The sequence below is a fragment of the Hibiscus syriacus genome, unplaced genomic scaffold, assembly GCF_006381635.1.
Source record: "Hibiscus syriacus cultivar Baekdansim isolate YM2019G1 unplaced genomic scaffold, ASM638163v2 tig00110600_pilon, whole genome shotgun sequence".
NCBI lineage: Eukaryota > Viridiplantae > Streptophyta > Magnoliopsida > Malvales > Malvaceae > Hibiscus > Hibiscus syriacus.
In genome coordinates, this window is record NW_024062797.1 from 541,966 (window position 1) to 557,789 (window position 15,824).

Consider the following 15,824-nt stretch of genomic DNA (forward strand, 5'->3'; position numbering starts at 1 on the left):
TCACTTAGCTCCCTACTCTCCTTCAATTAAATTTGGACGGCTAAACCCTAGACTCCATATTAATAAACCCTACGTTTATTAAATAAAGAAAACGATTGCAAATAATGTTCAACATTGAAAATGTATAGCTTGATTAACTCTCTAATATATTATAAAAAAAATATTATTTTAATTAGGATTAATATTAAATATTGAAATTAAGGATTAATCTCCAATAATCTTTCGTCTTTCCCATATAAAGATATTTAAAATAATATAATTAGTGCATCATATTTTAAAATGGATTGAAGGTGTCTGAAGTTTTCAATTTTTTTTCAAATAAGAAATTAAGTTTGTGAACTTTTTTCACTCATTTAAGTCTTAAAAAATTAAGAAATCGGAAAAATTAAGTCTTTAAATTGAAAAATCGGAGCAATTGAGCTGTTTAACGAATTGTAATTATTAAATCTCAATTATTTTTTTCTGAAATATTGTTACTACGTGATATATTATATGATCGTGTCACGTAAAATTTATAGATTAAAAAATAAAATTAAAAATAATAATAATTTTCATGAAAATATCAAACGATAACACTGTTGTATAATCAGTGGTAGATCCAAAAATATCTTTCAGGGTAAACACACTTATGTTTATAACATAAAATTTTTAAATGAGATTGGTACAAATAAAATATCACTGTGGGCACTATCCGTAGAATAAGTAACTGATCGAAGGAAACACATATTTCAGGTGGGTAGGAAAAATTTTAGGGTAGACACTAGGGGTGTGCAAATCCGGGTCGACGATTTCTCGGTCCGTGTCCCGACCCGGATATTACGGGTACCCGGTAATCGGGTACCCGGATTTTGCGGGTACCCGGTAATCGGGTACTTGATACACGGTTTTTAATTTTTTAATTTTAAATTATTAATTTAAAAAAAATATATAAACAAATTTAAATGTTCGAAACTTCGAATTACATACTCTAATATCCGAACATAAAATTTAAAAGTTCAAAATACAAAATATAATAATTTATAATATAAATAATTCATTATATTTTATATAATTATATAAAAAAATAAAAAAAAATAACTAACCGAGTCCAGGTACCCGAAAAAACTAGATTTTGTGACCCGAGCCCGACCCGGGAAATGTCGGGCCGGGTAATTTTTTTTAGAGAATTACCCGGTTTTTTTTAGATTCGAGTCGGCGGGTCGGGTCAACTGGATCGGGTAATTTTTCACACCCCTAGTAAACACCATCAGTAAAATAATTAATTAATCGAAGAAAACTCTTCAAACTATGGCTCCGTCACTCGGTCACTCGATATAATATAGGGTATCAAATAATCTTAAAAATTTGTTAAATTTAAAGGTTAGTATTAATTAAAGGGGTAAGTAGATTAACATTAGTCATTAGATATGTGATTAACAATAATTAAATGAAGGTAGTAGGAAGGATTGGGAACAAGGTACACAACTCCCCATAATTATGTCCCATACTTGTCCTCTAAACGCCAATCTCTTACAGCTGTTTTACAATTTTAATTTCCCATCACTTGCTCCATAAGAAATTTTAATTTACTACTCTTTGTTTGACCTTATCATTAATTTTTACGATAAATTACGTATTTAGTAGCTAAACTATCAATTTTAGTCTGTTTTAGTACTTAAGCTTTTGATTTTTTTAAAACCATACCTAAAATTTAGTTTTGTTTAATTTTAGTACCCCATTGTTAAAATTTTAGTTTTTGTTTATTTTAGTATATCGTTCAAAGCTTAACGTTAAGTTTTGAAAAATTGAAAGTTTAGGCACTAAAACGGATAAAAAAATGAAATGAAAACTAAATATTATGTATGATTTTGAAAAATTAAAAGTTTAAGTACTAAAACATATCAAAATTGATAGTTTAGACACTTAATGCATAATTTACCCTAATTTTTATTATTTTTAATTGAATTTGTAATGGGATAAAGATGTTTTCCTGCATATATATTCATTTGTTTTATATATCTCAACTTAATTTACATTGTGGGGTAATTGCACCATGTATCCTCAAATATGGTATGGATTTTAAATTTGTCTCCCTAACATAAAATTCTAACTGATTCCTTAAACTATTAACATTATATTAATTAGGTCATTTTACTAATTTGATCATTTATTTAAACGTTAAATTGTAACTCATATCTGATTTAAAGCATACTTAAAACACATGCTTATATTGCAAATAAGTACTCAAGTATGTCCACTTTTTCATTTAAGTACCTAAACTATTTTTTGGTCAAAATAAGTACCTAAAGTTATCTTTTTGGTCAAAATAAGTACCTAAAATATTTTATGTCAAAATAGGTGCCTAAACTATTCAAACTTTTTCATCTAAGTTCTAAAAAAGTTGACATGTGACATTAATTAAATAATACTTTAGGTACTTAGATAAAAATAAATAAATAAATACTTTAGGTACCTATTTTGACCAAAAAGATAACTTTAGATACTTATTTTGATCAAAAATATTTTAGGTACTTAAATAAAAAAGGTAATATGCTCTAAGTACTTATTTGTTAAATAAGTCATAAAACACATGCACTAAGGTGTAAATGTGTACTGAAGAAAGATATTATACTTTTAAGTATTTATTTGTTATATAAGAAGTCTAAAACATGCGCACTAAGTTGTAAATATATGTGTACTGAAGCAAGAAACTAATTTACCCGGATCTGGTGGGTGAGTCTCCTAGCGGAGATTTTCTATATACACAAAGATTCGATCCTAAGACCTTGCTTAAACGATATCAAGCTGCTTACCACGTGAACCAACCCTTTGATAATTATAATGGTTTTACCCCTTAGTTAATGGGACACTTTTATATCTAAATTGACGTTTAATATTTAAATTATTAGTTAGATTGATAAAAAAAAGACATGATTGGTATATACTAAAACTTCAAAGATTCAATCATAATGTTATCAAAGTTTAGCGATTGATATAAAATCTGAAAAATAGTTTGAGGATGTTTAATTCAATTAACCGTTAGATATTAGAAATTTTGACAAATCTTCCTTACATTGGAACTCCTACATAAACCCAGTTAAGCTCCGAGTTGTTAACTCAACACACGCTTACTCTCTCCGTCTTTTTCTCTCCTGAGGGTTTTTTTTCCAGGCAACCAAACAAGCGAAGACATGAGTGGTATACTAACTGAAGAACAGGTTACAGAGCTCAAAGAAGCCTTCGATTTCTTCGACAAAGATGGGGATGGTTAGTTCTTCTTTCTTCTTATTTTCAAGCCTCAAAATCTGATGTTTTAATGGCGTTGGTTTGCAAAATGTTGATCAGGTTGCATTACAGTGGAAGAGTTGGCAACAGTGATAAGATCCCTGGATCAAAATCCATCAGACCAAGAGCTTCAAGACACGATAAACGAAGCTGATGCTGATGGAAATGGAACCATCGAGTTCTCGGAGTTCTTGAACTTAATGGCCAAGAAAATGCAGGTAGTTTAGTTCGATCTGTTCATATATATATATATGAAAATGGTTGATTTTGATTGTGCTGAAAACCCAGGAAAGTGATGCGGAGGAGGAGCTTAAGGAGGCTTTCAAGGTGTTTGACAAAGATCTGAATGGCTATATTTCAGCTTCTGAGGTAAATTTTTCTGGGTTGGAAGCACTGGTTTTTCTGGTTCTGAGGTGAATCCGTGAATGGACTTTCAGGGTTTTGTGTTTCGTTTATGTGTGTAGCTGAGGAATGTGATGATGAAGCTTGGTGAGAAATTGAGTGATGAAGAGGTTGAGCAGATGATCAGAGAAGCTGATCTGGACGGTGATGGTCAAGTTAACTATGATGAATTCGTGAAGATGATGACCACCATTGGATGACCGTCGTCATCTACGTATATGTATATAATGTTATTTGTTTTTGTATTTTTACAATCGTTTTGTTCCAAGGACTACTGCTTCTTTCCAAGGAAACAAATTGATGTGATGTCTTTTCTCATAGTATCCATTGGCGTCTAAGAATCAAAACTTACTTTTATGTACGTAAGGGTACAATTAGGGATAGGGTTGGTCGGATTTTAGTCAAACCGACCTAGCTCGAAAATGTATACATTCCACTTAAAACCTTATTCGATTCTAGTTTAGGAGTGACTTCACCTAATCCAAACCCAAACCGATCTTTTGAGATAAAACCCAAATTCAACCGATCTAACCCGATTCGAAATAAATATATTTATAGAAAATATTATATTTATTTAATAAGAATAGAGATTTAATTGAAAAAAATATAGAGAGAGTTATTGTTGCAATTATCCCTAAATATATAAAGTGAATTTATATTATTTTTCAGGTCGGCTTAGATATTTTTCACCCTAAACTTGAACCCGACCCGAACATATTTTCTAAAAAAAATTTACCCCGAACTCAATTTTTTTAAATCGACTCGATCGGGTCGGAGCCCATTGGGTTTAGGTCTTGTGCCCATCCCAAGGTACAATTATAAATGAACATACTAGGGTTAAGTGAACTATTCATAAATCATTCGTATAACGTTCGTTTTTGTTCGTTTATTAAGTCAAATAAAAGAACATCAACAGAATTTTTATATCCATTTAATAAACGGACAAACACAAACATAAATGCGTTTGATTCGTTTATGTTCACAACAAACTCATTTATCATGTTCTCTTTTACTTTTTATTTTTTACATTTTCATTGTCAATGAAAGTATTGACTAAACTAAACATATCATGAACTTTGGAGTTCAAGTTATAAAACTTAATGAGCTTAAGGATTAGTTGTGTGATTTTATCATTTTGGCAAATATATAATATAAATGAATATGTTCTCGAACATTTTGCAAAATTACATTAAATGAATCGAAAACAAAGGTAAAAAAATAAATATAAATACATCCTTATTTGGTCAAGCCTGATTTATTTACACTTTTTCTTACATTAGTTTTTAGGGAGAAGATCTTATAAAACGTTAAATAAATAAAATTTATTGGTCACGTTAAAGGTTATTTAGGGAAAAAACGTGCACTTGTAGATGAAAGGGGAAGATATGGATCAAAATTGATGTCGTTCTTATAATTTATTGTTTTTGGGTGATTTTGTTTAAATAATTAAAAATTATATTGTTTAGATTATTTTTTTATTAAAAAAAATCATGTTTTGTTATAAAGATAACTGAAAAACTAAAAATATTTTTTAGACGGCAATAAAAATATGGGAAAATGTATCAATGGTCCCTGTACTTTTTTGAAAAACCAATGTGGCACTCGTATTATTTTTTCTCTCAATGTGACCTTCCAATTCAGAAAACAAACTCAATGTGACCTTTTGACCGACGTTTTTCGTCGTTTGACTATTACGATGCTGACATGACAATCCATATGTCATGTTTGAGTTATCAATTTAACTAATTTGTCATGTTGTGAGCCACGTTATCAATCACCATAGATTATCATGTCAACACCATGAACCGTAAAATCAGTATCGTAAACTGCTACATCAGCACTTTAACGATATACATATAAAAATATTGGTCAAAGGTTCACATTAGGCTTATTTTCTGAGTTGGAGGACCACATTGAGAAAGAAAATAATACAAGGATAACATTAGTTTTTTTTAAAGCATAGTAACCTGATTTTTACCAATTCGTCCCATGGTTTTATTGCGAAATCTGCAGCACACATTCATGACTAAATAGTGTTTTACAACAAGTTCATCTAAGCCGGAACAGCTTCGTGAATCCTTCCATTTTCCGATGGAGTCAAGCTCTCGTAGTATTCGACCAGCACTTTCCAGCCCCTGGGGCACATGAATCCGTCCGGAGGGTTCTCTTTGTTCTTTGCGACCGAGCTCATCTGTGGAATTGCAGAAAGCATTTTTTCTGATAAACTTCAATGAAAAGAACTAATATTGCAACCTGAAAATTAAACAAATCTATATGAATATGCAACTAGTGGTATCAATGTACCAGAACATAGTGATTGGATTGAATGCTAGTTATACCCTGAACGGAAGGATGTTCAACTGCTCAAGTCCCGGAGCTATGCTCAAAACCTTTTTATCGTGATCGGCGTCATACAGACCTCTCTTCTCGATGGGATGACCCATGCCTGCTGGATCTCTACCGACGATGTAAAAATTAGCTCCAGCGTTGATCCGAGCCTTTGCATGCCACTGCACTTCAGTTGGGCCAGCATAGTGCATAGGAGATGGAAATATTGAAACCACAGTTGTTTCGGGATCAAGAACACCATCCTAGAGCACCTGATGGAACATGTTGTCGTTAAACCGTAAACCGTCTTCATGGTAATCTACACGGCAAATTTAGAAGGTTGTAATGAATACCTTCTCGTGTTGCTTCATTCGCCAACTAAGCGGGACATCATCACCTTTGTGTAGCCTCCCAGAGGATGAAGCAAAAGTATGGGGTTCTTGTACCCCATCTCGAGAAGCCGACGACGAGTATCATTCATTAGCAAAGCATGGTCATTGTGGAGAGGGTTTCTGAGCTGGAACGCAAACACGGCATCAGCTTTGCGCCTTTCGATCTCCTGACGTAATTCCACAGGAGAAAGTCAGAAGCGATCGAGACCATCATGGTACTTGATCGGCTCTATAACCTTCAATTCACCACCAATGAGCCAATTTCCAGCATTTGTTATAGTTTCTTCAGCATAGGGTAGTCCAGGGGCAGTAGTTCCCCATGTCCTCGCTATCCTTTCTTCCCTGGGGTGCTTGTAAATCTCAATGCTGAATCAATCAAGTAATATATCAAACAATAAGGAATAAAATTACTGAATTCAACAAGACACCTATGCTCATAATAAGCAACTTGAAATTCTAACTAACCTTAAAATTTATAGAAATTGACTATAAAATTTATAGAAATTAACTCTATAAAATCAGATCAAATTGAAATCTATTAGGTTTGGATCAAATGCACATACCTAGATATTAGTTTTTTTGGCCCAATAGGGCAAAGTGGTTTATTATTTAGCCCAATAGGGTAAATAAAAGTTTATTTTGAGATCTACGACATTTTACTACAGTGACCGAAACTCACCATGTTGAGGTGATGAGTTCTAATAAAAAATATTTTTATTCAAATTTTTTATCCCGGTGTTATAAAATATAATAAAAAATGGCTTAATACCAAAATAAATGCTCAAACTATAACCATTTTCCCAAATAGGTGCCTAAACTAATTTTTGTCTCATCCTGGTGTGTAACGTTACAAACGTTACACATTTAGGTGCCTAGGCCAGTAACAGTGTTAATGTCTTGTTAAAAGACAGTGTCACACCTGATAATTTTGAAAATTTTATTTAAAATTAAAAAATTAAAATTATATATTTTTAAAAAAACATAAAGCATAAATTTTGAAATAAACACAAAACTTTGAAAACCTTTATTTCAACCCCTAAACCCACATCGGTGACAAATTTTGTTTTGATGTCAAAATAAATTCCTTCTTCCCAATAGAATATAAGAAATACGTAGTAAAGAGAAATAAGGGTCGATCCTCAAGGACTTAGAAAATTCCCAAATTCCAATTTGAATTGCTTAAACCAGGCGATATGTAGTAAAGAGAATGGGGGGTTTTGTATTAAAACAATTGAAAAAAAATAATTTAAAGCAAAAATTAAGAAAGTAAACAAAAATTTGAAAAAAAATATATAGTAAAAAGCAGCCTCAGATCTTTGTTTTTGATCATCGAAATTGGATTTTCACTTCGGAATTCTCGCCGGTTACAGTCTACAAAGCATTATCCATGTAATTGATTTTCTCAAAGTCAATCTTTGGAAATCCAGCTTTTAATTGAACCAACTACGACAATCGTCGTTAGTGCAAAAACAGTTTAGGAAAAGTTCGACTCGGATTATGTTGTCTCTCTGAGAATCGAACCTGATCTCAGTTTCCTTTAGTAGATCGCCGCTAAGTGTGTTCACAGGAAGTTGGATTTGCTATTCGCCAATCTTTCCTCTCAACTTTAAATCAGAACAACATCCAGACCAACATCGATTTTTTGAAATGAAAGTGTTTTGATTTTATAGGATAGGTCGATTACCTATCCAAGTTTCCAGAAAACTGAGAGTGACATCCTGAAGATGTTAAGAGTTTTTCAATTCTCACATATTGAATTGAGTCATTGCTTAGCCTTTTGGCTTATAAGAAAATTAGATAAGCATTAAAAAAGTCATACTTAGCATGTTTAAAAATAAAACTTAAAATAAAATAAAAACGAAAACTTGAAAATAAATAAAAGAATAACTTTATAAAACCAGAAGCAAGAAGAATAATGAAATATGAATTGTTTCTATAGGTTTACCCTGAGAGGGTATTTATACCCTCTAAAATCCTAGAGATAAACATAGAAATTAAAAGAAAAATAATTTTAAATATAATTCAAATGTTTTTCAAATTTAAACATTAAAATTAAAAATAAATCTCCTAAGATATCTCTGTCCATCCACCTTCCAAAAGGTGCTGACTAGATCTTCTAGAAAACTGCTGTTGACTGGACCTTCTAGAAACTGCTGTTGATTGGACCTTCTAGAAACTGCCACGTCAGACCGTATCATGGCCATAGTCGTGCCCATGTCTCTAGCCGTGACCAAATAATAAAAAATGCAGAATGCACCCTTTTTATTGTTAATTTTAGAAAGTAAGATAATGCATGAAAATAAGCATAATATAACCAAATCAACAGCAATAAATTCATATGATCGAAGAATTAACAAGAAAATATTATCAATTTAGAACACTCATTAGTCGGTCGCAGCCTTTTGTTGTCGACGAAGCTCCACCCGACCTCCCCTCACCCCAACCATGAAATTGTGACCAATCGACAACGAATCAAAGTTTTTAAAACGTCCAAACCCTAGGATTAAAATGGCGATTCCGATGGCCAATCGACAGAAAATACGACGGTATATGAGTAGGAGGATGGCATGGACTACGTCTGTGCTGGTGGTCGTGGCAGGAAAGGGCAGCGGCATCATATTAAAGTTAGGATTTGGGATTTTAGGGTTGTTTTATAATATAAGAAAAGTTAGTATATTTTTAAAAATATCATAATATTTTTAATATTTTATTTAAAAAAATAAATTTTAAAATATCATATTGTGACACGTGTCACTTAACGGGATAAATTAACACCATTGACAGCTCGAACACCTAAACAGGTAACGTTTGTAACGTTAAACATATGAATGAGACAAAAATTAGTTTAGGCACCTATTTGAGAAAATGAGTATAGTTTGGACACTTATTTTTGTATTAAGCCTAAAAATATATATTTTATGAGAAAATGGGTAAAGTTTCGGCACTTATTTTGGACTCTAAACAAAATATATATATATATCAATTAAGTCATTGACCTTATATTTTTATTCTATTTTAATCATTCGATCATTAAAAGTTTAATGAAGATAATAACATAACCTAGTATAATGATAGTTTTAGTCCTTAAAACTTATAGGTTCCATGAATATAATTTTTCCATCCGTGGCTTTTACTTTTTTTCATTATCGTCCCCACATGATGATACTAGATAGAATGGGGCACATATTATATGTACTTTCTTGTTGGCATCAATTAATGGAAATAAAAAGTAAGAACAATAATGAGATGATTTCTAGTCTTACATTGGTATGATTGCATCAAGCAATAATTTGGAGTTGATTTGAGAAAGGGATAGAGAAGGATAGAAACCACCAACAAATATTCATTTGTAATGATGATGATTTCATGATCATTTAGCTCACCTTTCCCCCCTCCTCATTTGGTGGTTCCACCACATTAATTGACATGGCATCCATTGTGGAAGCTAGTATTAATCTACTAACCATTTCAATCCATTATGGTCCCTCATTTAGACTTGATTTTACCTTCTACTTTTGGGTTTAACCCCAAACCATACCACTAAAATTAAAATTAGAATTGAGATCAAGAAAAAGTTTGTCATGTTTGATCATGTGATCTTTTGATTCAATAATGAACTATTCTCTCTTCCTTCATGAAATATACCAAAATTCAATCTTGGTAGATAAATTTTGAATGGGATATTAAGTTTAGACCTAAAAGAATAATGAGAGCTTAGGAACAATAAGTTAATTAAATGAAGTAGAGTTTAACTATGACATGGGTGGGCACAAATAAATTTCAGGTTGGACAGCCATAGTAAAAAGAACAACTATAAAGAAATTCGAATTCTATGGTGGACACATACCCACCCTGGATATACTTTGCATCGGCCACTGGACATGAGGATCCAATGTCATATTTGTATCAAATAAGTTCGAACACATTGTTAAATTAATTGTAAATCTCAAACATAAATCGTAAAATAAAAATAAAATATATCAAAATTTAATCTCGAGAATGAAATTTTGAACAGAGTATCAAGTTTAGGTCTAAAAGGATAATGAGAATTTTAGGGACAATAAGTTAAATTAAATAAAGTGGAATTTAGCCATGGCATGGGGATACAATAACTTGGATCCTTTTAGATTCATAGTATTAAAAGACAAAATAAAAAAGGAAAAAAAAAGATGGAAAGATTTGTAAAAGAAGGGATAATGCAATGGCAGTCAAAGTAAAGAAAAGCAAAAGGGTGATGTTTGGCTCTCTCTTATCAAGTTTTTGTTGTGTGTTGGCCCCAACAGCAATCACCTTTTGTCATCTCCAATAAATTTATCAAATTTAAAGTTAAATCTTTTCATTTTTTAAAATTTAATTTAATTGTCTAAACAATTAAAAAATATTAATTTATTTGCAATTATTAAGTATGCGATTACCCCAATTCACTAGTCATTATTTTTCTATTTTAGGGTTTTCTCTCTCTATTCAATCTTAATTTGTGGGTTTGTAAATTTTAATGTTGAGCTTGGGATTGTAAAGATAAGTTTGAAGAATAAGGTCTAATTTATTTAATATTTAAATTTATAAAATCCTTTTTTTGAATAAAAATTTAATAAGAGTCTTAAATATTAAAATTTGATTTTGTTTTTAAATAATTTAAGGTGATTATAAGGCGATATCTGTTTAAAATCTTTCAACTATTGACAATAAACAATGTAGACGTAACTATTCAAAGTCAGGATCTTCAAAATTAATATTTTTTAGCTATTAAAATCGCTTGATGAATTCTTTAAATCTAATAAATTATCCGTATTATTTCGAATACTAAAAATGAATCTAAAATAAATTTAATTACAAATAATTTGGCAACTGCCGACCAGCCCATTTCAATGTACAAACGGCTATGGGTTCTGAAAGGACTGCATATATATGATGGGCCCCTCCCATTAGCCATTAAAAGTAAGTTAAATTTTATTTTGGGCTATACGGTAATTTTTACGGAGTTATTAGAATTCGTCATCTCGATGTGACGAATTTCATGTCACTGTAAAAAAATTATAGATCCCAAAATAAATTTTGATTTGTCTTAATGGACTAAATAAAAAACCTCATATACTTTGCTGGGCCAATTTTACCTCTTCGTGGAGTCCAATTTGACAAAAATAAAATACTATTTATTTAATTTTTAATTTAAAATCAATTCTTTATTTTTAAAATATTTTTTTGTAATAAAAAAATCCATACATACCAGTTTAGAACTTTTTATATTAAGTTTTCATCATACCTTACAAAAAAAATATGTCAAAAAAATATATTTTCTATTAGTAATAATGTGACTTACTAATCAAACATTAAATATTAAATTATTTGAATTTTAGTTTAATCGAAATAATTATTACAGCACGACATAAATGATTATAAGTTTGAACATGATGAATCTTAATTAAAAATAATATTAGAAAAAATTCATACGATTCGTACCATTTTACCAATTTTCTTCTTTAAATTTCAAAGTTTTCTTTATTAATATATGGGTGTCCGTCCTGAAATTCGATCGTATCAAAAAATTTATATTATTAATATATGTGTTAACTCTACAAAAATTCTAGATCGATCCGTCTCTGTATATATATGTAATCACAATATTATCATGAGTTGGTCAGATCAGAGATTTTTCATCCTAACATCAAACTCGATCCAAATCAACCTCAAACTTCATAGAATTCCATTCAAATTCGATTAAAAATAGATCATGTCGGGTCAATTGAGTCGAAACTCAGCAGACTCAAATCAAATTGTAATCCCTAACTATGAGTGCTTTGTCCCCACATTCGCCATAAATCTTCACTTTTCTCTCAATTTATCTCTCGTCAAATTAATCATATCGTAAACTTTTTCAAATTAAGTCAAACGAAATTGAAAATAAAAATTCTAACAAACAATAATAATCGTGGGTAAACTATGCATTTAACACTTAAACTATAGGTTTTGAATCGTTTTAATACTTAAACTTTCATTTTTTTAAAAATCATACTTAACGTTTAGTTTTCTTTTCATTTTAGTACATCACCATTAAAAAATTAACGCGTTTACTACCTAAACTATCATTTTTTTCCATCTTGATACCTAAACTTTCAATTTTTTCAAAATTTAATGTTAAATTTTGAATGATGATACTAAAATAAAACAAAAACTAAAGTTTTTAATGATGTGGTATTAAAATGAAATAAAACTAAACTTTAGGTACGTTTTTAAAAAATTGAAAGTTTAGGTGTTTAGGCACTACAATAGAGCAAAACTAATATTTCATGTACTAAACGCATAATTTACCCAATAATCTTTCGATGATCAAACCTAAATGAAATATATAAACGTCAAGGATAATCATGCAAAGCGTGAAACATTTATAGTTTTGACCCAATGCTCATATTTGTTTTCAAGAATCAATCAACCAATTTAAAAACATTGCTTGCATGCATCTTTGGCAGGTTGGTAGCATTAGTTAAAGCTTCCAGTAGCCGTTTTTGATAAATCGATCGAATACGTTTAAATATAATCATCTTCGGTTCATAAATATCGATCAACATTCGAGATTCGAATTCTGATATCAGAACTTATCATCCGAATACGACTCGAACTCGATTAAATCGGAGCCGTAAACATGCAATGTTGTTGAGATGTGTGCTTTGTTTGTAACCCTAGTATGGAGGTTGGACCCCCACCACAAGCACTCTTCCATGTCTCATTGCATCTGGTTTAGGTCATTAAAAAAATACAAAAAGAAAGTACTTTGGGAAACTACCCCACTTCCTCTATTTATACCTCTTTTTTGTCCACAAGCTTATAAACCCTATATGCCCTTCACTTGGTAGACTATATGTTTGGTGACAAAAACAAATTCCAATCTCAAAAAAGAACAAAATTTGCCCATCTACATTCACATATATGTCACAACAAAACAAGCCCATACCTCAAAGTTAAAACAATAATTTTTCACATATATAAATTTTTGAAAAAAATAAATCTTAAAAGTAAATTTTCTAAATTTTCAATTCAAGCATAAAATATCCTTTTTTTGTTTTTTAATCCTAAAAATCAATATTAACGTAAGCACATAATCATTTCAAAAGAGCAAAACAATCTTGAAAATGGCTCAACAAAACAATGACACTTCAATGCAGTTGCAGCTCAGCAATAATGGAGTGGGAAGCATCCAAAATATAATGAGTGAAGTGAGTGGGCATTGCCTTTGCACCAAATGAAAATTTGAATAAAGAAACCAAGGTCAAATTATGTTAACAGTCCTTGTACCATGTTGTGAGTTACAGATTCGTCTTTACATTTTAATTTAGTTAATTAATGTGGCACTTGTACTATTTTTTTTCTTCTTTCAATGTGGCCTACAACTCTAAAAATAACTCGATGTGGCATTTTGACCAACAACATTAGTGTAAGCCACTCGCCGTTAGGATGCTCTAAGTTAACCATAAATTTCTGTAAAAACTATATCTATGATTCATTTCCTTTCCCTTCAACAATTGTCCATGCAACATTAAACTGATTATTTCTATCTCTACCAATAGCCACAAATAGTATTCTCTTTGTAACAAATTTGAGAAAGCATCTACGTGAGTAGGAATTAACAAAGCCTTCGTTCAACGACGAAAAACGTCAGTTAAAGTGTCACATTGGGTTTTTTTTAGTTAGAGGACCATATTAAGATAAAAATAATATGAGAGCCACATTGATTTTTTTTAAAAGACAGGAGCTTCGCATACCCTTTTACCTCTTTAAAATTTCAATCATAACTCAAATATGTAAGAAAAATATGACTAAAGTATAATATCAAAATGATAACATGAACCAAATTTAACATTGATATTAGAACTAATAATATAATCTTTGAGTTAAGACCGTAATTCCAAAGTTAAAAAGTGAAAAACTGAAAGTATAGAAACTAAATGTACAAGTTGTGTATAATACATGGACTAATAATTGGAATTTAACCAAAAACTTGTTATGGACATGTATGGGTGGCAGCGGGACGGAGATGGTTTTGCATTACTCATTCTGTCCCCAATATTTGAGGGTACGATTTTAAAGAATCTTCATTATATGTTTTGGGGATTTTTTTGTCCCTCATGCCCATCCCTTATGGATCTCTGCGGGTTTCGATTAACCACTACCCTAAAAAATAAACAAACATTTTTTAAATTAATGTAACACCTAAAACTTGTAAAATATATCAGATTGTCTCAAATTGGTCTCTATCTATAATATGAAAGTTTAAAACGTTAATATTCATCTAACACTCAATGTAAATGTACAATCTTAACTATTTTCAATATCAACAAATCAATGCATATTAAGTGAGAAAAGATCTAAACTTCAATTTTAGTTCCTTTAATATGTAACAGTGACAACACGAAATCTTATAGATATTTTTCGATGATCCTTACAGTTATTTTTATAAAATATTGGGGATTTTTAAGATTATTTTTTGAGAACCCTCACAGTTATTCACACATATACAATTTGATTATTCATACGATTTGAATATAACAATTTCCGTCCTAATCCCAATTTAAATTTAGGGGATAAAACTTCCTCCATCCCTATACATAAGTGAAGAATTTTAGTTATTTCTCATCCCGTAAGTTTAGATCCCACGGTCAGCTGTATGGGACGGACCCATAAATCTCAATTGAAGTCCATAATGTTGGTGAGGAATATATGTTCTAAATACTCTGAACCATTTGGTAAGGAACGCTCAATCACCCTACTGCAATCGTTGGTGTTCAAACTTGTGACCTCTAGAAACAACAACGATTCCTTTAACAACTAAAATAAGTTGCTTAGTACGGTCCATTTTAATGCCTGAATTTTCATTTTTTGAAAAAAAACTTAATGTTAAATTTTCAACGAGATACTAAAATGAAACAAAAATAAAAAAATTATACATAGTTCTGAAAAAATTAAAAAAAATAAATATTAAAATAAATAAAAAATGATAGTTTCAAAACTAAACGTAATTTATTTGAAAATATATATGAATTTGAATCATAAACTTTTAACAAAGGCATAATGAAGAATTATGGTATATGATATTTCTTTCTCAATAATGAAAATGGTGAATTATTTTAGGATTTGGAGAGAGAGAGAGAGAAGCAGCATTTAAAGCATTACATAGGGGCTAGAGAGAGAGAGAGAAAAGCAGCATGCAAAGCATTACATAGGGGCTAGAGAGAGGAGAGAGGGACTGCAAATTCTTCTTCTTCTCTGGATGTTTGCCTCCACATTTATTAATTATTTGGATTATTTACCATTGCTCCTAGTTTCCACAACATGTTTAAAATTTTATGTTTATATATATATTAGTTAATTTTATTTCTCCATCCATAATATTCATCTAACAAAGCCACCGTTCAACGACGAAAAAAGTCAATTAAAGTGTCACAT

General features: G+C 30.7%; 1 protein-coding gene and 1 pseudogene across 1 annotated transcript; one reads left to right on the forward strand and one right to left on the reverse strand.

Annotated features, from left to right (window-relative positions):
- Positions 1 to 3,125: 3,125 nt before the first annotated feature.
- On the forward strand, positions 3,126 to 3,881 carry LOC120134942 (calmodulin-like protein 8). The gene is made up of 4 exons (XM_039151314.1): positions 3,126 to 3,246; positions 3,325 to 3,482; positions 3,553 to 3,633; positions 3,729 to 3,881. The coding sequence occupies exons 1-4, from the start codon at positions 3,171 to 3,173 to the stop codon at positions 3,864 to 3,866; spliced, it is 453 nt and encodes a 150-aa protein (XP_039007245.1). The 5' UTR covers positions 3,126 to 3,170; the 3' UTR covers positions 3,867 to 3,881.
- Positions 3,882 to 5,719: 1,838 nt separating this feature from the next.
- On the reverse strand, positions 5,720 to 6,757 carry LOC120134908 (annotated as a pseudogene).
- Between the last annotated feature and the right edge of the window lie 9,067 nt (positions 6,758 to 15,824).

Coding starts and splice junctions, on each gene's coding strand:
- LOC120134942 (XM_039151314.1), top strand. CDS start 3,171: ATGAGTGGTATACTAACTGAAGAACAGGTTACAGAGCTCAAAGAAGCC. Junction 3,247..3,324: donor CTTCGACAAAGATGGGGATG/GTTAGTTCTTCT, acceptor AATGTTGATCAG/GTTGCATTACAGTGGAAGAG. Junction 3,634..3,728: donor GCTATATTTCAGCTTCTGAG/GTAAATTTTTCT, acceptor TTATGTGTGTAG/CTGAGGAATGTGATGATGAA.